The following is a 22,782-nucleotide window of genomic DNA, read 5'->3' on the forward strand; positions in this document are numbered from 1 at the left end:
ATCATACTTGCTTATTGTTCAATTCCATCATTTAATTTCCTTACCTTTTTTGTTAACAAGTGGAGCAATGAAAAGACATCATAGTACAAGAGAGGTTTGAAAAACAGAAAGAAACAAAGCTTTACTAGGAGATATCTTCAGACTGATATCTTTTATTTATAGTGTTCAAGAAAAGTGTTTATAATTTTTTTATTTTTCTTTTTTTGGTACTGGGGATTGAATCCAGGGAAAATTTACCACTGCTTTACATCCCCAGTTCTTTGTATTTTATTTTTTAAATTTTGAGACAGGGTCTTGCTAAGTTGCTATGATCCTTTTGCCTAGTCTTCTGAGTTGCTGGGGTTACAGGCGAGCATCACTGCATCCATCAACAATATGGATTATAACAATGAATATTTTTCACAAGGAGGACCTAGACAACTTCTAAAATATAAGCATTTACTCTCTGATTTATAATATACTCTGTTTCAACAAGATGGGGAGGGATTAAATGCTTCTCTTTACTCAAATCTCTCTAAAGTATGAATTCCTCAGAACTCTTCTGAGGACCACTAGTATTTTTCCTGCACTTATTTTAGAGCATTTAAATTTTTATATCTTGGATCATAATATCGTACAAGTCTAATTCTAACAACTCAAGTTCCTTGAAATCAGAGTTCATTTCTATTTTATCTCTTCCTTGTATTCAAGACTTAATGCAATTTACTCATTCCTTGTTTCTCCATTTTGCCCTTCCTCTATATAAGCAGATTACTCATGCACTTCGAGGAGCCTTGTGGTTGCAAATCACAAAGGCCTGTGGAGTCTTTACCTGATTTTTGTATTCCAAAAGCCAAAGCCCTCAATAGCTTTGTGTGGACTTCAGACTTATAGAAAATGCTTCTTAGAAACAGTAAGATAGTGCACAGAACTCTTCCTATTCCAGATTCTGAAGGGGCCATACAGACAAAAATCAAGCATATCTCAGTGGCAACCAGAACTGATGACTGATGACACCAAAAAACAGGTGGCTTCTTAACCTCTCCACTGGGCACTATACAAGCTATCATCTAGCTAGGAACTTAGACAAAACCCGAGAGAACCAGGATGGGGGTGAATTGTCTGAGACTGTTTGTGCCACTTCATAAGAAAGGGGCTTAAAAAAGTAATTACTGAAAAGATTACATTTATAACAAACCCTAGTTTGCGGACTGAGATACATATTTGCCACATTTGCTATTTAGTAAATTTTTGTTAAATGTGTAAAACAGTAGAATGAAAAAATATTAGATGGTTAAAGTTCCACTTTTGCTAATGTAGATGCTATTTGATAAAGCAGGTACTGACAAGGTGAACACAGAAGGACAAGAATCTGGCATCTAATTAAGGTTACCAGAGATCTCGGGTCTGGAGATGATGGAAAGTCTTCTCCTTTGGTAACTTGGGATATTTCGCTTGGGATTCCTTCTGTGAGAAATTAGGACGAGTTTTGTTTTCTTGAGTTCCTGCTGGTGAGGTAGAATGCCTCAATAAGACAAACGACCAGGTAATGTATGCGAAAGTGGCATATTAGCACTGGACCTGGAAGAGCAGGAACCCGACAATTAAGTTTAATTTCTTTACTTGGTCCTTTTCTCCGACCCCGCCCCTTCTGGGCCCTCCTCCTCCAGTCTGTAGGATTGGTTTTCCTTCATTTCCGGCTCCTGAGACCGAGTGCGCTAAGGTTTCCGGTGTCATGGCGGCCTGAGGTCCCGGGAGCTGGTGAGGCGGCTGCAGGCCCCTCCCTGCGGAGCCGCTGGTACGGCTGGCGGGGATGTGACCGCGGGTTCTGCTGGCCTGCCTCGGGCGTCCTGTCAGCTCCGGTGTCAGCCCTCAGCCCGTATCCATGGCGGGATCCGGCTGTGCGTGGGGCGCCGAACCACCGCGGTTTCTGGAGGCCTTCGGGCGGCTGTGGCAGGTACAGAGCCGCCTAGGCAGCGGCTCCTCGGCCTCCGTGTATCGCGTGCGTTGCTGCGGCACCCCCGGCTCGCCCCCTGGCGCGCTCAAGCAATTCTTGCCTCCAGGAACCACTGGGGCTGCGGCCTCAGCAGCGGAGTATGGTTTCCGCAAAGAGAGGGCGGCGCTGGAGCAGTTGCAGGGTCACAGGAACATCGGTAATTGTTACTGTCTTCTCTTCTTCTCAGGACCCAGTCCAAGCATTTTCTTCCTCAGCCTGGCTTCCTGCCTTTAGTCCTTTAGGCCGGAGAAGTGGGTTTGGCCCTCTCGATATCATCTGATGCCGACCCTTTTCCCCATCCTCCTTTCACATTTTTACTGTCTGCAGTCCAGTGGAGTGGTGGTCTGCTTTGTACAGTGTCACATTGTAGATACTCAGTAGGTCTCTTTTACCTTGGGTCTTATCGGAAATTGCCGCACTTATTAGCATAGAGAAGTATCTTCTTCAGTAAAAGGAGGTATGCCTTTGCCAGATTGTCATGTCTTGTGTATAAATTTTTGCATCTTTGCATGCTGTAGAAAATGGGAACTATTCTAGGACTTTGACATCAATGCTAACAGCACATAGATATCAATATATATATATATAAGTATATTTATACATATATTTATTCAGTATGGAAGACATGACTCAGTCCTTATGGAAGTGGGAAATTTAGGAACATCTTGCTTTAGTAAGACTTTCATGACTCAGATATTCAAAATGTAAGCTATATAATGATCACTGATGATTGATCTATGAAAACAATCTCCATTGTCATTACACCACCAGAGAACTTACAATTGGTTATAGCTTTGGTTAATAAAGAAAAGCCTTACTTCCCGGCAAGTATAATCCATATTTAATTTAAATATTTAAAGTTTCAAATTTAAATAAAGTGACCTTTTTTATAATACTATGTTAGAGACGAATTTCCTAATGTTAGTACTGTATATTTTTAAATTTTTTTTTTTAAGCTGGCAAAATGGTGTATCACAATAACCTTGGCGTTGAAGGAAAATTTTTGCAGGCCTCAAGACTTTTTGAATCTCTGCAAGATTAGGTTTAAGTGTTGTCTAGAAAGTTTTAATCTCTTTCAATATTTAGAGTGCTGTTTTGGGTCAAGAAGCAATCTTTAATTTGTTTTTAAGAGAGTTTCTATTTGTACTCTGAATAATTTTTGCCTGGCACCCACCACTGACTATATGGTGAAATCAGCTGTTGAAGATTTTCTCATCTAATTTTATTATGTCTAAAGTTCTTATTCATGGGGAAAATAGTGGAAGCTTGCTTATTCATCAGTTATCCTATCCCAGATTTGCATTGCAGAGTCATCTGCTTTTAGTAATTTACTCTGAGTCTGCTTTTAAATTATTATAATTCATTTCTTTTTCTAGTGACTTTATATGGAGTCTTTACAATCCACTTCTCTCCAAATGTGCCATCGCGCTGTCTGTTGCTTGAACTCCTGGATGTCAGTGTTTCGGAATTACTTTTATATTCCAGTCACCAGGGTTGTTCCATGTGGATGATACAGCATTGTGCCAGAGATGTTCTGGAGGCCCTTGCTTTTCTTCATCATGAGGGTTACGTCCATGCAGACCTCAAGCCACGTAACATATTGTGGAGTGGAGAGAATGAATGTTTTAAACTCATTGACTTTGGACTTAGCTTCAAAGAAGGCAATCAGGTAAGAAATATCTTTTTTTTTTTTTTTTTTCCCCTTATAGTTTAAAAATCTAGTGGTCTAAACCAAATATTTTTAAATAACAAAGGTAGTTTAGTAAGAACTGAGGAGACATTTCTGTCTAAAATACTGAAATGCTAGAGATGAGACAAAACAAAAGAATTTCAGTCCCACCATGCAAAAAAAAAAAAAGGACATGTTTTGGTCAGGTAGAAAGAGCTAGTGAGTTATAAGAGACCTCAGGAATTAATAAAAGGACTTCACCTACATAGAATACTTTTTTTTATTTCGTGAGCATTTGGTTAATTGCTGAGTTACTGTTCCTGGTGTCTTCAGTGTTGGTGCTCTATTTCATGGCAAAATGCATGTGATAGTTCTGGCACAGCCTCCAACCTCCATGATTTATCAGCCCTTTGCAGAGTGTTCTTATTTATCAGCAGTGCTTACTAGGTAAACTATCTAAAGAAGACTTCTTTATGAGCAGCAGTATAGAAAGTGTACAACTCGCCTGTAGGAACTGCCCAGTTAATGAGCCAAAGAATTGTGGTAACCAAGGACTGAAAATTTTGGCATTCAGTTTGGCAGTGTTACACTCCACGTTTAGAGAACTAGATACATTGTAAATGTTACAATGATAGTGAACAACTTTTTATTGATTGTAATATGTATTCATCTTCTTTAGGATGTAAAGTATATTCAGACAGACGGGTATCGGGCTCCAGAAGCAGAACTGCAAAATTGCTTGGCCCAGGCTGGCCTGCAGAGTGATACAGAATGCACCTCAGCTGTTGATCTGTGGAGCCTAGGAATCATTTTACTGGAAATGTTCTCAGGAATGAAACTGAAACATACAGTTAGATCTCAGGAATGGAAGGTAAACTCCACTAGTATTTTGCTTTGGAGTCCTTAATTAATTTAAGAGTATTCAATTTATGATAATTCTAATTGGGGAATCCATTTGCATCCTCTCCTCCATACTCTTGTCATACTTACAGTACCTTAAATGCCATTAATCACTCCTATGGCTATCCACAGGCTAATGAGCATTGCATTTTCACTGGTCCTTGCTGAGTCCTGACATGTAGTAGAGTTTGATAAAATGTTCGAATTAATGCATTTTCCCAAAGAAGCAAAAGTGATTTTTTTTGTTTAGTAATTTAGTCATATTAGGTTCTGAAGTATTACTAATAGAACCATAAACTATAGGTTAAATGATAATCTTTACATAATGCTTTAAACTTTGTAGTTTAAAAAAGCATTTTAATGCACAATCTCATTAAATTCTCCCAACAATTCTTTGAGGATAGATTGAATATTGCTTATTTTTGTTTTAGAAATGAAAACTGGAGACACAGATAGGTAAAACAGCTTGCTCCAGATCATACAGATAGGTATTTTAGACTTGTGTCCCAAATTTTGGTCCTTCTATGCAAAGGTTAGAGTGTTTTCCACAGTTCCATGCTACTTGATATTTATTTATATACCATGTGACCACTGCTTATTTCATTGTTTCTGTGAGAACATGGGTTCTAAGTTCTAAACTTCTGACTTTTGAATGAGCTTTATGTATGTTTACAAGAAGAAATAACTATAGTATGTTTTCAATTTATTTTGGGACTTTGATGTGATGACATCAGTATCTTTTTGCTTAGAGGTTTGATAAATAATAAAATGCTTTCAAATTATTAGCTTTGATATTAAAGGACAAGTATTTGATATTAAGTATTTTACTATTAAGCAACAAGTATATTTTGAATATCTAATACATAGTTTATGACTATTATAATATATAGTTTTATTTTCATTAACTTCCTCTCTCCCAAGGAATACTTAACAGCCTTTAGAGGGCATATCTCAATGCTTATTTTTGGCCAACAAATGCTGCCATGGGAGTAAAACCAGTATTTTTCTTTTATTCAAAATAGTTTAGGCAACTATTTAGTCAAGAGGCTTATTATTATTTCTCTAGTACTAAATTTAAGTGTTGATCTGTTAGCTTTGACTATCTTTGAACCCTTGGATTGTATCTGCTTGACCCAGAGCTCATCAGACCTGGGTTATAATCAAATTTGTGTGAAATTTAGAGGAATGATATGCACTAATGGAATCCCAAATATAAGCCTATCAAGGTAAAACAATATTATTTTGTTTTTATAGAGACAAAATTGCCATGTGGACTCTGAAGTCAAACTATTAGGGTTCATATCTTGCTTTCACCTCTTACTAAGTTATTTATTTGTTAAACCATACTCTATGGGTTTGTTAAACCATACTTTACTTTTTGTAAATTGAGGGTAATAATAACATATATGAGTATCAAACTTTAAAAAGAAATGCTGACTTAGTTTTTAGCGTATTTAATGGCCTGTGGTAGGTATTCAATAAATTTTGGTGATAATGATGGTATTAGGTCTTTTTACTCATGTACACAATTTCACAATCTGAGTTGTCACAGTACTGAAGAAAAAATTTTATATCCATGAAGATTTAGAGTATGAATAATGTGATAAATGTAACAAGTAGTAATACTTTCTCATTTTCTGTCCGAAAATCAGTTGAAGACTCAGTCACTAGACATATTGACTCACCTGTTACACATCCAGTTTCTCACTTTGAAAGACATTTTATCTAGTTCTTTGATTTTATTCATTCATCTAGAGGTTCATTGAGTACCACATATAGTTCGGTACTAAGAATGGAGAAAAAATATTCTTGTCTCTAGAAACTTACGATTATATATATAGTCTCCTCCATTAAGATTATAAGCTCTCAGAAGGGAATGTTTTCTGTTGCATGTTATTCTCCAGTGTTATATGCCTAGTATTCAATAAATACAATCTGAATTTAATAACCTAAGGAAGGTGTTTCTTCCTTTTTTTAGGCAAATAGTTCTGCTATTATTGATCACATATTTGCCAGTAAAGCAGTGGTGAATGCTGCAATTCCAGCCTATCACCTAAGAGACCTTATCAAAAGGTACATTGTCTGCATTGTAAATTTGCTTTGTGTACATTTACTATGTGAAGCTGTTTTTTCCTGAATGGTTTTATATTACTATTTGTGATTTTTCTTGATTTTATTTCTAAAGCAACTTTAGATATTCTGTGTAGGCTAGCTTCTCATTGAGAACCAAATGTATTCAAATAGTTTTACAAAATTTATTTTCAAAGGAATATTCTTTTGGTCCTGGCGGGTACCATATGTTAAGTTCTTTCTTATAGCTATTTATTCACCAGAAGGCAAATGCTGTGGCACATAGTTTTGACCTCTTGCATACACTTCATACTTGATGGAAAATAGGTTTTTTAAAAGAGAGTCTTTAAAAAATAAATAAATAAATAAGAGTCTTTAATAACTGAAGACTGAGTGCTTTTGGACTTCAGGGAAAAAATTCTTGAATAAGGTAGGTTTTAATTATATTTTATAATTACCACCAGAACTCTCTGGTTAGAACACCAGGGCATTGTGCATGCTAGCAAGTGCTCTACCACTGAGTTGCACCCCCTGCCCCATATATCTGTTTATTCCTCTAAATTGGTAGAGGGTTTGATTATTTTTTTTTCAAAACTGTGGATGGTGTTGTGTTCTCTCATAAAGTGGAACAAAATGTGTTTATCTCAGTTTTATGAGTTAGCAATTTTGGTTCTTAATGCTTAGATCTGTTATAGATGTTGAGGTTCTTATTTTGCCATTTGTTCTTCATTTGGTTAACCAAAAACAAAGTAAAAACTTGATTCTCTCTTGAATGAATTGGTTCCTGTCGGTCTCCAGAAGTGATTATTCTTTTTTAAAAAATTCAAGGTCTTACAGGACATGGTGATACAGACCTTTAATCCCAACTGTTTAGTAGGCTGAGGCAGAAGGATTGCAAGTTTGAGCCAGCCTGGACAACTTAGACCCTTTGTCAAAATAAAAGGGGCTGGCAATGTAGCTCCATGGTGGTAAAGAGCACCTGGGTTCAATCCCTAGTACTTGGAAAAAATATTCTAAGTATCATTATAAACTAATGGACTTAAATATATTTGATGTGTTACAATCCATTGCAGTTTTTATCCTTTTAAAAGCCGAAATTTTCCCATCCTTTTATGAAAGGGAAGTCTCTACATATTGGTTTTGGCAGATATTATTTTTGATAGCTTATTTGTTATATAATATTGAAAGATGTTCCTAGTTCATCTTACGTATTTTTTTGTCTCAGACCTGGACTTAGTCATTTTTCTAAGAAGCCTGATTTCTTTTAGTAGACAATACATATTTTGAAACCATGCTCTGGGTATTAGGACTACCTATTGCTGGGGTGGTCATTGCCTTTACACCTTTTAGGTAGTTCATGCTGACATTTCTAATTCAAATTCATTACCAGATGTTTTTACTTTCCTTCTATTTTGTATCTGTATCTTCTTTCTTCTACATCAGGATACTGGTTCTTAAGAACAAAGGGAATGCCAGAATTAGAACATAATCATGAAGTTAGGATCTTTCATACTTTCTCATTTGTTTTATTTCACATTCCATCCTTTTTTCCTTCAAAGTCTTTTAATTTTACTAGAATATATCTTAATTTGATTGTTTCAGTAGTTTGAGGAACATGAGATGCAGATCAGTGTGTAGTTCATATTTTTTTAGAAAATTATTTTTAAATTTTACAGTATTTGTATTTTGTTATATTTGTTTGATTTTTTTTCTCTTCCCAGGCACTTGTATGAATGTTGGATTTTTTTTCCTCTGTATTCGGTATTATTAACGCTCTTTGAATCTGTTTTCTCTCTTTCATTATTTCTTTTTTTTAAAAGTGTTCATCTTTCTGTCTTCTGTTTCTTTCTTGCATTTTCTCTAGACTAATCTTATTTTATTTAATCCTTCTAAAATTTCTGATTCTTTCCTTAGTGTTACCTCATTTGGGGGAATTTCAATTTTTGTTACTCTTTTAATCATATATTATTTAAAATGCCAGCTTATTTTGAAATGGTAGATTATAGTGTTCCTTCATATTATATTCATCTTTCCAGTATGTGATCACTGTCTAAGAAGTATTATTTTGTAATTCTTTTATATAATAAATTTGTTATAATTCTTTTACTGTTACACATTTTTTGTGAAATTTGTTTTCCTAAGCTGGTAGAAGGTATAGTAATAAAGTCTTTTTCTGAAATCTCCTTCCCCTTCCCCATCCTTTGATTTTTTTTCTGGTCTCTCCTTGTCTCCATGTCTCTCTTTACCCCATCTTGCTCAGTTTGGATTCTGTTTCCAAGATTTCTTCTCACTGTGGGATTTTGCTAGTTTGTTTTAAGAGGTATCTCTGGATTTCTCTAGCTCCTTCAAATTTTACAGAGAATCTCTTGTCTTCACCTGATATTAAAATATATAACCCCTGGTAGTTTTAGTTGTTTTTCTCAAATTGTCCTGCTGTGTTATCCAGTGAGTCTCTTTTGGACATTTTGGGTTTTGTTTTTTCTCCCTAGTTCATCAGATTAACAGTTGCTTTTCTCTGTTTTCTCATACATAGATGCTGATGTGGTACAAGTTTTCTTGTTGATCTTTTATCCCTATAGTTTTGTTGTAGATGGATTTTTGGTTTTGCATCAAGTTGCTTTATTATCAGGAGAATTTGACAAGATTCAATAATTACCTGACCACTGTCTTCTTTTTTATTGTGTTACCCTGAATATTTTTCTAACTTGTTTTTCACTCATTGTTATAGAATGTGGATCACTTTCCCATGTTTCATTTATTAACCAAAATCATTATTTAAATCATAGTATGATATATATGTGTTATGATTTATTGTACCATTTACTCATAAATAACATTTTTATAGGTGAATGATATAATGCTCATATAATTAATGTTGTGAGGAACATTTTTTCTTTCATTGTTACATTTTAATAAGATTTGACAGTAATTGTTAAAGATACTAATTTTTATGCCCTAGCATGCTTCATGATGATCCAAGCAGAAGGATTCCTGCTGAAATGGCATTATGCAGTCCATTCTTCAGCATTCCTTTTGGTAAGCTGTATTTATCTTTTTTTTTTTTTTTCCCATCAATCTATTTGGGGGGATTTACATTTAACCATATGTGGTAAACTTCAACAGCCCCTCATATTGAAGATCTGGTGATGCTTCCTACTCCAGTCCTAAGGTTGCTAAATGTACTGGATGATGATTATCTTGAGAATGAAGAGGAATATGAAGGTCAGTGCTTCCTAAATTATATTTTAATGTGTCTCTCTTAACTAAGTCTGGAGTAGACATATCTATTTTAAAAAATGCTCTTACTTTTCATAGCTTACAGGAAATTTAATGAGAATTTTGAACTGTATGATCTCTAAAATACTCCTTTTGATTCATAAAATCCTTTTGACTCTTTTACATCTTTACCAAGTTAATTAAGAAGATTAATTCCTCCAGCAACTCTCCCTCTGGTCTGTCTTTTCTGGCCCTTCTCTATGTTTCATTTCTTCTTTTTAGTTTTCTTTTTTGCTTTCAGCAACTCATTCACTAAAGATATATTTACTGAGTATTTACTATGTGTCATTGTGGGATTACTCTGTTTTTAATAAAATAAGGGAGTTATACACAAATGATTAGAGTTGTGATAATCTGAGGGTAGGGTAATATACAGGAGCCGAGAGGAGGAGTATTTAACCCAGTCTAAGTGATTGGTGGGGTTTGTCTGTAGATATCATATCTTAGTTAGTAATTAGAGTTGCTTGACTAAAAGTTGGGGGGTTGGAGAGGAAGCAACAGAGAGATAAAGTATGGCATATTCAGAGAACAGTAAGTTGGCGTGACTGTATCTTGAGATATTTGTGGGAAAAGCAATTGGTTAAAGCTAAAATGGTAGCTGAGGTACAGATATCGAATAGACTTGATTGCTGTGTTTGAGAATTTGGATTTTATCCAAAAGATAGTAACAATGGAACATAACCTACATGAAAGAACACATTGTAGGCCCTCAATTAATATTTATTGTAGAAAGGAAGGAAATACTAATTCAAACCAAACTGTAGTGTCTTTGTTACCCAGCACATTAACAGTGATGAAAACATTTGATAACCCTCTTTTGGTAAGGGTATAAAAAAATAAGAAATTCTCACACATTGCTGGAGAAAGTTTACACTGGTAAATCTTTATGAAAGGCAAGTTGATAATTGTAACAATTACTAATTCATGTCAATTGATTCAGCAGTTCCATTTCTAGAATATCAACTGAGAAAGACACAGGTGAAGTGAGATAGGTGTAAGTTTACCTGTTGCAGTATTGTTTATAGTGTCAAAAAGTTTGGAAACAGTTTAATTATTCATGAATAGGAAGCATATCAGGTAATTGTGGAAACGTTCATAAACTACTACTGAACCAAAAAACAAATGAGAAGATTTCATGTAATGATATGGAAAACTCTAATAAGATATATTGTTTAATAAAGAAAATACAAGATTTAAATTCTTACATTAAGCATATAGAATTAAATTTATTTATATAAGCTGATGATATTTATGGCAGGATACAGAAGAAATTAATAATGTTTGTTGTCTTCTCTTGAAGGGGGATGAAATGGCATTGGGAAGTTGGGAGGAAGATTAAAGACTTATTTTTTAATTTGATTTTTTATTGAGTGTATCGACTGTTCAAAACCTTAAAGTTAAAATATGAAAGGAAAAGTATTAAATGCATTAAATTATGTCCTTAACTTAAGCTTTATTTTTGAAGGTAGGGAAAATGACTTCATTACTTAGATTTGTATCCCTGAATTCTTTGATTTTTAATTCTCAAATGTTGAATACTTATTAATATGTGAAAGCGGTTACTGTTTTGTGTTTTAATAACCAGATGTTGTAGAAGATGTAAAAGAGGAATGTCAAAAATATGGACCAGTAGTGTCTCTGCTTGTTCCAAAGGAAAATCCTGGCAGAGGACAAGTAAGTGAATGTATTCATAATTGCAGAATTATTCAGAGCTTATTGAAATTTTTCATTAAATGTGTTCTGTAGAAAATATACACAAAAATTTGCTCAGAATTAAGTTTTGCATTATGGATGATTATTACTTTCTTGTCCTTTTTACTTTTTAAAAAAGTTCTGTAGTATGCTTGCTTATATTTATCATTTAATTTTTGTTGGGCTGTTTTGTGATGGTGTGAACTGATAGTATGCTTACACAAACCTAGATGATAATAGCCTTTGAAACACCTAGGCTATGTAGTATAGTCTGTTGCTGGTGTACTAAAAACCTGTACAGCATGTTACTATACTCAGTACTATAGGCAATTGTAACACAATGGTAAGCATTGTTGTATCTCAACATAGAAAAGGTACAGTAAAAAACTGGGTGAGATGAATTTTTCAGTTCTATTATAATCTCATGGGACCTGAAAACACTGTTATGTGGAGTGTGACTAACATATTTATTAAAATTGTTAAAGCACTGATCTAAAACAATTAGGGAAATGGAACTACTTTGTTTTCTCTTTCCTCTTTCAGGTCTTTGTTGAGTATGCAAATGCTGGTGATTCCAAAGCTGCTCAGAAATTTCTGACTGGAAGGATGTTTGATGGGAAATTCGTTGTGGCTACATTCTACCCGCTGAGTGCCTACAAGAGGGGATATCTTTATCAAACCTTGCTTTAATCAGTAACCTAAGGACTATTTCCTGTTTCTCCTCTTCCATTTCCTGGATTATTGTATTCCACATCTGAATGCAGGAGTACTCCTTTACCATTAAGGGAATACTTCATACATTTATTTAATCCTACTAATGTGCAGTCATTGCCCAAGCAATGTTGCACAAAACATTTGGCACTGAGTAGGAGAAGACCTCTCAGCTATACCTTGAGGGGTTTTAGAGCATCCATGTGGGCAACCTTTTTTCGTGCAGTAGGGCAGGTGCTGCTCTTCAGTATGTAACCTAAACAGATATTAGTTATTTCATGTGAATATGAAGCAAGGATGAATAATATGTTGTAGTGAGTATTATTAACAAATTTGTTAGGGTTGGTGACATCACTTACAGATTATTCCTTTATGTTATCAGGTTGATATCCATATCTGGCACTGGATGCTGTCGATAATATTAAGTAATTGTCAAGCAGCAGTTACCTACTGTGTTCTTAACACTGAGTTGTGAATTTTTTAAAGGAGTACTGTAGTACTTAATATTCCTTTAAAGAAACTGCAGTGAGCCTATCTACATTTTTTTATTATTATTAAGGCTTTTAAAATAGAAAGCTGATGCTTGATCTTGCACAATTTTTATGTCTAGTATGTTTGCTTGAGTGAGTGTGCAGGTGTGAAAGACTAGAGAAAACTTGAGTCAGTGTACTTTATAGTGTGAATCTTGTGAGCTAATACAGTCTATACCCATCTCTTCCCTATCTGTTTCACACTTGTAAGATTTAAGGTGTATGTGTTTTAAAAGTTGGTCTGTCTGATAGAATGTAAATGACAAAACGGTCATTCCTGAGAGGCTAAGAACAAACTGGAGTCTCTAGACCAGGGTTGTGTTGAACTCTTCAATCTATTGGAACAAAGTAAGTTTAGGTACATGTTAATTATCCCACCCTTCAATCTTCTTTAGACCCTTGATTGGCACATCTTTTTATATTGAATCTCCTGTGATAATTGTTAGATTTCTCAAAATGTGGTTCAAATTGAAGTGGATCACCAAAAACAAAAAAAAGTGGGGTGGGGAAACAAAAAGGCAAAGAGAGGGCAGATAATCAAGGATCCTTTTTTGACTTCCTTCTATCTCTCACCCACTTTCCCACCACACCCTTGTCTTCCCTTTCCTCCATTCTCTATGTTTAATTGAAGAAAAGCTTAGAGGAACATCATCCCAAGTGGTCTGGCTTTTGACTTTGGGAAGTTAAAGAAAGGTGTAGATTTAAGACAAATGGAATTAGAAAGGAAGAAAAACTCAAATCTTAGAAGGATTCATTGTAATCAAATGGATCCATGAATAAAGGTTGCCAAGGGTATGCATGAGTTTATGGATACAGGTTGATTACATGGTTTTAAGAATTGTAATTATGAATTCTTCTCATTTTATGATTGTCCTTAAAGATATAAAAATTAGGAAACCTTTGTAAAGCACTGATTGTACAAAAAAATGACAAGTTATATACAGATTATGAATTTTTTTCTATTTCCTTACCTAAATGAAATTTTTATTTATTGATTTCCCCCCTCAGGAAAAAGCCTTTTATATCTTTCTCTAATGGAAGCCTCCTCATGTAGGCTTTCCTTGTGTGTGCCACGCAATTATTGGGAGCCCAGTTAGAATCTGCATTTTAGGGCATGAATTATTTTGCCTCTTCACACAATCACTATTTGAAATTTTAGTTAATGCATTACCAAATTATTCAGGGATCTCCCTTAATATTTGTTATGAAGCCAAATTTGGTATAAGGAGGAGGCTGACTTATGAATTACCAAAGGGTCTCATACCGTGGTCCCTGATACATGCCCTTAGGAAGAATAACTATTCTTTTTTATTTTGGCTCTTTTGAGGATTGGATTGATTGGTTGTTTTGTTTTCAAGTTAGAATTCAAGAGTAGAACCAATATTGTGAAGACGTAAGCTTTCCTAAAACATAAATATTTATATGGCTAGCTGCTTCTTAGAAACAGTAGGTCCTTAGGTATATTCCAATAAAGACGGAATACAAATGAATTCTTTCTAAGGGCAAGTATTCTAGGCTAGCACATGTACCTCTTTCCCCTACCCCTAAAAAAGAGAGAAATCCTTGCAAATAAACTGCAGATAGGCTTTTAAGCTTAGTCATGCAGTATGCTGCTAACACTGATGCTGTACTTCACAGCATTCTTTGATCATCTTATTGCAGATGTATTCATACATATATGTAGTGTTTAACACTGTAGAATTTTATTTCAGAAGATGCTAAGTAGATTTTTAAGGGAGCTAAAGAAATAATTGATGTGTCTAAGTAACCATGCATTGAATTAAATATATTGTGTGAAAGCACGAAATTGAAAAGAAAAAGATACCTACCGTGATTTAAAATGTCATTTATAGCTCTTAGCCTATTCTACCAAAGATGATATTTGCAGATTCTCCCTTCCTCCACTGATATTATCAGAAGTTTAATCTAAATATCTTCTTAAACTGGAACCAAAATATTATGAAATGCAATTTTCATGATTCTTTAAGGATGAAATACATACACAGGAATTCCTCAAAGTTATTGAAAACCTAGAAATTCTCTTACTGAGAGGCAGGGTAAAGAGGTGAGGGTTCATGTCACTTAACCCCTACCCTTGGGGACAGATTTTATCTCAGGTAGTTTTTCTTTCCCTAAATTAGTACCTGTGCTTCTTTTCCACTCACCTTCCCAGTTTCTTCTTTATTGTAACGTGGTATAGCCATGGTACATTTCACCCCAGAAAAGGCATTTGAAGTGTTTATAGGAAATTTTGGGTTCTTTAGAAACGTATTTGGAGGAAGTGATTAACCACTCTTCAAATTGTAATGCTGTATTTAGAGAACAAGATAAGACACCTCAGTGAGACAGCACTAGCTAAAAGTACTGGCTGCATTTTAAAGGAATTGAAAAAAATCTGTCTTCTTGCAATAAGAGATCTGCTTTTATCACTACTGAATGTCTTCCTTGTTTTATGGCCATCAACATAGCAGCTCTCTTTAGAGAAATTCCTTTTCTGCTATAACTTCAGCCAAAACTGTGGCTGCTTTTAGAACAAAAATCTTAAGTATACTTTCATTCATCCTTCTCTTTGTTTAATTGAGAGAAGTGTGGCCTTCTTTTTGGGACTCTAGCTGCTAAAGAGTGTTGAGATATGCTAACCTGCCTGCAACAGTGCAGCCATGTGGAGGAAGTTAAAACTACAGGCATGATACTTGATTCTATCTTGTTACACTGGACTCTGCCCTGGTAAGGGCATCAGTTACTTTTCTGGAATAAATTGAAGGCAGAGTTAGAGCACTCATTAGATGCTGTTTTCATGGCTCTTTTGAGTTCATTCATCAAATACAGGTGACATTATTTTCTTAGGTCTGTTTTCTGACTTTTTAAATTAGGCCAATCTTAACATAATTTTACTATCAGTTATGCTTGGCAGCATGGTATTTTATTTTTTATTTTTTTATAATAATAATTAATGAAAATCCCTGCTGTAACTGATAATAATTATAATAATATAGTTACTGGGTAAGGAAGCCAGGGAGACTCTCAGTAACCACATTTTATCTAGACTCTTATGCAAGGGTACATGCCGGGCAAATTTATTCAGGTTAGGGTACAGATGGAATCACATCATGACTTTTAGTCTGGAGGATGTGTAGATAGTTAAGGATTTGAGCAAGTGCCTTTTGTTTCCTGGAAAATAGTAAAAGTCATTTGGGTGAAAGCTTCCCAGATGCTGATTAATTGCACCTCTGCCTTTTTCTTGGAAGAACTTTTTGGATTGAGTCACATAACTAAAAAGTCCAAAATTTCCCTGGTATCTTTTTTTCTGATATGTGTAAAACTATTCATATTTAATTTTATTCCAATATTATATCTGATGGAAAAGTCAGTTATCTGGCAGAATCTAATTCTTCCTTGGATCTAGCTCCATTTTTAATGTCAGGTTCCTTCCTCAAACTTATTACTCTAGCTCTCTATTTCTTGTCAAGTGTGATCACAATCAGACCAGTCCTCAGTCACAGTTAGCTTAAAAGAATTGCCATTTCTTACGGTGCTCAGTAAATCACCTTTATTTTGAGATGGTAGTCTTTCAAGTTAGAATTATTTAGTAGCCTTCTCAATGAATAAAAAAATGTTGAGTGTCCATTACATGGAGCTCATCTGAGGCCTATGGTTATATTTAGATTTTGTATTAATCATAGAGGAACATGGACATTTTGATTTCTAGAGTACCCAGAATTTTAAAGATTTAAGTTAGCTTTTTCTCTACCTGATACCACAGGATATATCATGTTTGTTATCTCAGCCACTTTCCTCAAATGTTACTATTTTTGAATTATATGATGACCAGTAAGTAGATTCACAACATACACAGTCGACAAATATTATGGATACTTAAGAAGAAGGTAAACAATTTTAACTATTTTTGATTTTATAGGAGAAATGGACTGTAAAAGAAATATCTGTAAGCCAGAGAGCATTTAGGAAATTTTATATTTTATAGGAGGTCATTAAGGTGATCTTCAGGATATAAGATACATAGTTTACACAAACTTTGTTCTCCTGATATGAGATTCTTATTTTCTTATAGCTAGCACTTTTGTTGTTCTTTGTATTGCTTATGAAGATTATTGTTTTAAATTTGCTTTATTTGCGCTTTTCGGAGAATTATAATCATGATAGTTGTGCTTGTGGCACCATAAATGCTGGAGTTCACAGGAAACTTATGAAATGATTGCCCCTATTTTATTTCCCATTAAATTGGGTAACTGCCACAGTAACCTGAAGAAAACTTGATGACTTTTTGAAGACCATATATATTTTATGAACTGGGTTCATAATGTTTTAATTTAAAGGCAAAAAGAAACATTCTAATTTGCCTTAATCTTTGTAGTGCAGAAGAGAGCTTATTTCATTATATTACTTTGTGTAATGAAAATAAGTCACATTCTGAAAAAACAAAACAGAATTGTTCAGATTCTTTTTATTTCTTTTGGGAAGCCCTTGCATGAAAATCAGAGCTACTTCCTACTATAAGCTATTGATTGTCAGAATTATTTGTAGTCGCCTTTTTATCCCAGATTGGAATTGCCTTCCTCTTTTAGTTTATCTCTTTTAGTTTATCTCTCCTTAATTACATTCATGGTATGGGGACAGTGAGTGTATAAAAGCAAATGTAGTGAGGTATTCTTAAATCATGCATATATGAATTCAAAATTTCTTCAGTCATTTGAATTATCTATAGTTATTTTATTAGCATATATTTTCAGAAGACTGCCAAATTTAAGGGTTAAAAAAAATAGATGAGGGGAAGAAAATGACTCCCTGACTGGTATTTGTAATCTTATATATACTCATCAATTATTTTTTAAAATCCAGACTGGGTACCTTTAGAATAAAAACATTGCCTTTCCTATACATTCCTTGTTGTTGCTTCTCCAGAAAATTATTGTAAGAGTTTATAGAGCCAGATGAAATATCCATTTTCAGTTTATCCTAATTTTTAATAGTAAATATTTGAATTCCAGCTTTTTTGTATTTGGTGTTCACTACCATTCATGCACATCAAGGATCAGAAACTGGGGATCAGCCATCTCTCTGTTTCCCTTTGCATATTGGGTACAGTGGGTGGCATTAGTATGCACTAGCTGCAAAGTTACAGCACCTTATGGAACTTAAATAGTGTTTATTTATTATAATTTTTAAAAGTTATTCTGCACTTCTATAGATCACTTATTTCACAGAGAGTAAAGCTGTCACATCTTGTCCAGAAGGATTTACTCTTTTCATTCTTAATTTTTTTCTGAAAAATCTTAAATAACTTAACATTCCTTAACAGTGTAGACTCTGGGGTACAAGGGATTCTCCCAATCCCCCCCAAAAGACTCCATCTTTGCTCTCTTTTAACCACTCTTAGAAATCCAGTTGCAGTCAATGAATTTTAAGTCTTTGGCCTCCTGTGTCAGCACTGGAGTGGTGGTTGTGAATATTAAAATCCCCTTATGCAATTGCTATGTTTTGATGAGAAGGTATCATTACATGTGAAAGATCACTTAAACTAAAGCCAGTTATGAAAAGTATTCTCTCCCGAAGGTTCACCTTCACCTCAGAACTGCAAGAATATCACCGTGCACAGTGAATAGCTATAACATATTCTTCCAGTTGTTTCAGTAGCAAATTGGTCTTGGCATTTCTTGGCACTATGGTCTCTGATCTTTGTGATGTCTTATTGTGAGTTTTTTTGTTTGTTTTTATTTTTAATAAATAAGTGGGACTATAAAGTGTAGATGTGTGTCAGTACCAAGAAGTTCTTTTCAAAAATCTCTCAATTTCTGATTTCCAGTCAAGTCTTTCAGACTTGTTTTTTCTTGCTGAGTAGCAAAGAACTTTTATTTTACACTTTCCTACATACCTAAAAAGTATGAACACTGCGTTTTGATGGACTGTATTGCGTACTTTTTGCTGAAAACTTTTTCTGTAAACACAATTGCCTTGTTCAGTTTTGTTGTAAACTGACTTACCATAAGATGCACTGTTGATATGCTTTCTGATGTGTTTGATAAGAGTGATAAAATAAAGCTTAAAAATAAAATAATTGGTTTTTCATTTCCAATATTTCTGTACTTAGTATAAATATCTCAAGTTCAGAGAATAGCTAAATACGATTTAATTTCTACTAAAAGTTATTGAAAAAGTCTTTGTAGCTTAAACTATTTCTGAAGAATGAAGAATGGTTTTTCATTTTTTGGAAATAATCAAATTAACAATACCAAAATGTCTTTTTTTTTTTTAATTTTTAGAAAAATGTCCTTGGTATTGTAGAAACAGCCTGGCCTAATGAAATCCACAGTTGGAATTTGTGTTGTAATTTTGGCTCTATCAAGTTGGATAGCTTTAATCGAGTGACTTTAATTTTGACAATAGTTGTATTTTTATGTTGTGAGAACCAATAATAAACAAACTTTGGTTACGGAATGTCAACTAGGTGAGAGATACTGTTTTTCATAGTTTATATCATGTTTAATGTTCTCTTTTTTACATATGGGAGCAGAGGCTCAACATTTCATAAAACTTCAAGGTGATATTCATGTACTAGCCTGCTCAGGAGGGGGATTGACCTGTTATTTGAGGAAGTCAGTGACTGATCTGATGACAAATTCAAGGGAAAGAGTAAAGAGGGACACCCCAAGAGACTATTTTGAGAACTTGGTCTGTTGATTATGAATGTTTAAATCATCAATTTCACACTGCCCATTTGTCTTCAAAATAATACATAACCCCCTTAAACTGGCATATAAGATACAAACTGGCTCCACCTGCAAATCCTGCCTCATCTGTATCTTCCTATTTACATCTTTGTTTTAGTTATTCTAAACTATCTGTATTTCTGCAAATTTCATTCTTTTTCTGTCTGAGCCTCTTATCAAAAAACCATTTATTCCCTGCCGCCTCACCTTATCTGTGATGAAATCTTATTTACCTTTTAATTGTCACTGTCTCTAGTTTTCTTACCTGTGTTCCTCTAGCTCCAAATGGGCACCATATTTGGATATGAATTCCAGTCATTATACTTGGACTAGTAATTGCTCCAGGTATTTGTGGAGCTCAAAATAATTTTATAGAATGGGGCAGCCAGTTGGATGTGGGTGACCCAGTATGTGAAAGAATGATAGTTTAGTAGTTTATTTCAATTAACAATAAAGCAAAAGTAAACAGTTATGAAATGTAAATTATTGATACATGAATAATACTGGCAATTGAGTATTTTAAAATGGAATTTGGAAAAGTAGGCTTTCTTTGGGTAAAAATATGGTAAATTATTCTTGTGAAAAGATTTGTAGGGTCTTAAATGAGAATTTTTTCATTTCCTTCTGTTACATAGAATTATCAGAACAACTAAGACCCTTGTGTCGCTTAGTGTGAGTTTGTTGAAATTGCTAAGCAAATTTCTAATTTAAGCCAGGTGTGGTGGCACATGCCTATAATCCCAGCAATCCAGGAGACTGGGATAATCACCAAGTTCAAGTCCAGCATAGGCAACTTAGTTAGACCCTGACTGGAAATAAAAAATAAATGAACTGTGGATGTAGCTCAATAGTAAAGCACCCCTGAGTTCGATCCCTACCCTAGTATTAAACAAAAACCATGAGGTGTTCTGTTGTAACTTGTAGTTCTATCCACTTTTCTACAACTTTAAATAGAAATGGTTGACTTACTCTGAACATGAGAGTTGCAACACATAATCACTAAAATATTTCCAAAAGCCTATTTTTTGGTGCAATGCAGTGTGTCACCTGCATACATATATTATGACTTATCTAAATGTCTATATAAATGTTTCAGCATGTTTACATAGAAATAAAAATGCTCAGATAAATTCAAAGGAAAATGGATGATTGAAGGCTGCATATTTAAGTACTAACTAAATTAAATGCCTCCCAACTTGTAAAGAGTTGGCACAGACTCTATGATAAGGACCTCTGAACAAGCCTCTTCAATTGATATTGATTTGTAAAGCAGTGAGATATGTTTCTGCTGGAAAACATTCATCAGACCAGTAGCAAAAGATCACTGCTATAGAATATTTACATTTTCAAGACCACAGATCTTTAAAGAGAAAAGGGACCAGTTACAGACTGAGAAAAAAAAAGTTGAGATTTTGCAATAATTTTTTGAAAATGAAGCTCACAACAGGGACAATTGAATTTTAGCAGAACTATTTATCAAGGTAGCAAACAGATTTGTTGGTTGCCTCTAACACCACCTGAAGGGTCTTGGTTTTGTACATTTGGCAAAAGAGAGCCTCTCAGGAGGGTGATATGTCAGTATGCTTATTTTTGTTTAAGAAAGGGAGATTAACATCTGTATGTTAAAACATGTCTGAATAAAATTTTCTGAAGAAGCATCTGAAGCACAAAGTTTAAGTAGTAAATGAACAAGTTGAAATTAGAGAAGTGCTTACTAGTGTTTACTCAGTCATTTCCTAAACTATATCCTTGGAACATTAGCATGCTGTATATCAAGAGAAGCTTTGAGGCCAAGTGCAGTAGTGCATGCCTATAATCCCAGTGGCTCAGGAGGCTGAGGCAGGAAGATCACAAGTTCAAAGCCAGCTTCAGCAACTTAGCAAGGCCCTAATTAGTGAGACCCTGTCTCAAAAATATAAAAAAATTTTTAAAGGACTGGGGATGTGGCTTAGTGGTTAAGTGCCCCTGGGTTAAATCCCTGAGACCCCCCCCCCCCAAAAAAAAAAGGTTTTGAGGAGTGGGGTAGGTTGAAAACATTCCATGGATTAAAAAAAGAAGAAAACAGTCTGGTTAAGTAAGGTTTTGAATATGTTGCATATTTTTCCAACTTTCTCAAAGAAGACAGGAGTCTACTGACCTTGTGAAGAAGGTGATTGAAGGATGCTGCAAGTTGATGCCCATATGTCAATATATCCTTTACCCATTTTCAACATGTTAGTGCAGTTGTTTTTTCTCTTGTTCTCTCCCTCTTTATATATGTAAGTAAATTTAACTATTTTTTCTGAACCATTTAAAAGTTCCAGATATGACACCTGGCCCCTAAGAATTTCAGCACAGTTCCTTATCACTCCCTCAGAATTTAACATTGAATCAGAAATATTTAACATAGGGTCATTTTCCCCAATTGTCTCATTTAATGTCTTCATAACTTTTCTTCTTCAAGCCAGGAGCCAGTCAAAAGATTCTGTACAATCAAACATACCCAAGATACGTTCATTTGTGTGTGTGTGTGTGTGTGTGATTTTTAAAAATTTTTTATTTGTTCTAATTTGTTATACATGACAGTAGAATGCGTTTATACATTTTGATATATAAATGGAGTATAATCTCTCACTTTTCTGATTATACATATTGTAGGATCACATTAGTCATGCAGTCATATATGTACATGAGGTTCATTTTAAAACACTAATTCTCCTTTTCACCTAAATTCCATGTTCAAGAAAATTTGGAAAACACAGTGTATTTCCTTCATATCTTCTTTCTGTCACCTGATGTGCACTTTTGGGCAGGGGAATAGCATGCTGAAAATGGCATTCATTTTAGGACCTAAACTTTTAAAAAATAAAGTATTTAAAGGAATATGTGACTTTAAGAGAAAAAAGAAGGAAAAACTATGGTCCAGAGACCCATCATAATTGACAAATGTTCTAGTGATCATTTAATTAAAAACTTTATTACACAAAATTCCATGACAAATAATGCTTACCACATGTTTGGACATCATCCCAGACAAAGTCCCAGGGCCTCCATGATTTAGGAAGTGTTATAAAATGTGTGACTCTTGAGGCATTCTTGTCCGTATTTGTAGCTGAAACATTGAGAAATCACTCTTGATTTCTTTAGCAAAGTCAATAGAGTCATCTAAGTTGTCCTCTGGAGGTTGGGTTTTTCCTGACAGGAAATGGAAAACACTGCACATGAATAATTTTACACATCTGGAATAAATAT

The 22,782-nt window shown here is 34.5% G+C and overlaps 1 protein-coding gene across 1 annotated transcript; it reads left to right on the forward strand.

The window, feature by feature from the left end:
• The first annotated feature begins 261 nt into the window (after nt 1-261).
• Nucleotides 262-19,180, forward strand: UHMK1 (U2AF homology motif kinase 1). The gene is made up of 8 exons (XM_079136760.1): nt 262-2,132; nt 3,352-3,644; nt 4,324-4,515; nt 6,523-6,617; nt 9,574-9,650; nt 9,738-9,836; nt 11,476-11,564; nt 12,126-19,180. Exons 1-8 carry the CDS (start codon nt 1,865-1,867, stop codon nt 12,270-12,272), a joined length of 1,260 nt encoding a protein of 419 aa, XP_078992886.1. The 5' UTR covers nt 262-1,864; the 3' UTR covers nt 12,273-19,180.
• The last annotated feature ends 3,602 nt before the right edge of the window (nt 19,181-22,782 follow it).

Source organism: Sciurus vulgaris (genome assembly GCF_902686455.1).
Source record: "Sciurus vulgaris genome assembly, chromosome: 1".
Taxonomy (NCBI): Eukaryota; Metazoa; Chordata; class Mammalia; order Rodentia; family Sciuridae; genus Sciurus; species Sciurus vulgaris.

Coding starts and splice junctions, on each gene's coding strand:
- UHMK1 (XM_079136760.1), top strand. CDS start 1,865: ATGGCGGGATCCGGCTGTGCGTGGGGCGCCGAACCACCGCGGTTTCTG. Junction 4,516..6,522: donor TTAGATCTCAGGAATGGAAG/GTAAACTCCACT, acceptor TCCTTTTTTTAG/GCAAATAGTTCTGCTATTAT. Junction 9,651..9,737: donor ATTCTTCAGCATTCCTTTTG/GTAAGCTGTATT, acceptor AAACTTCAACAG/CCCCTCATATTGAAGATCTG.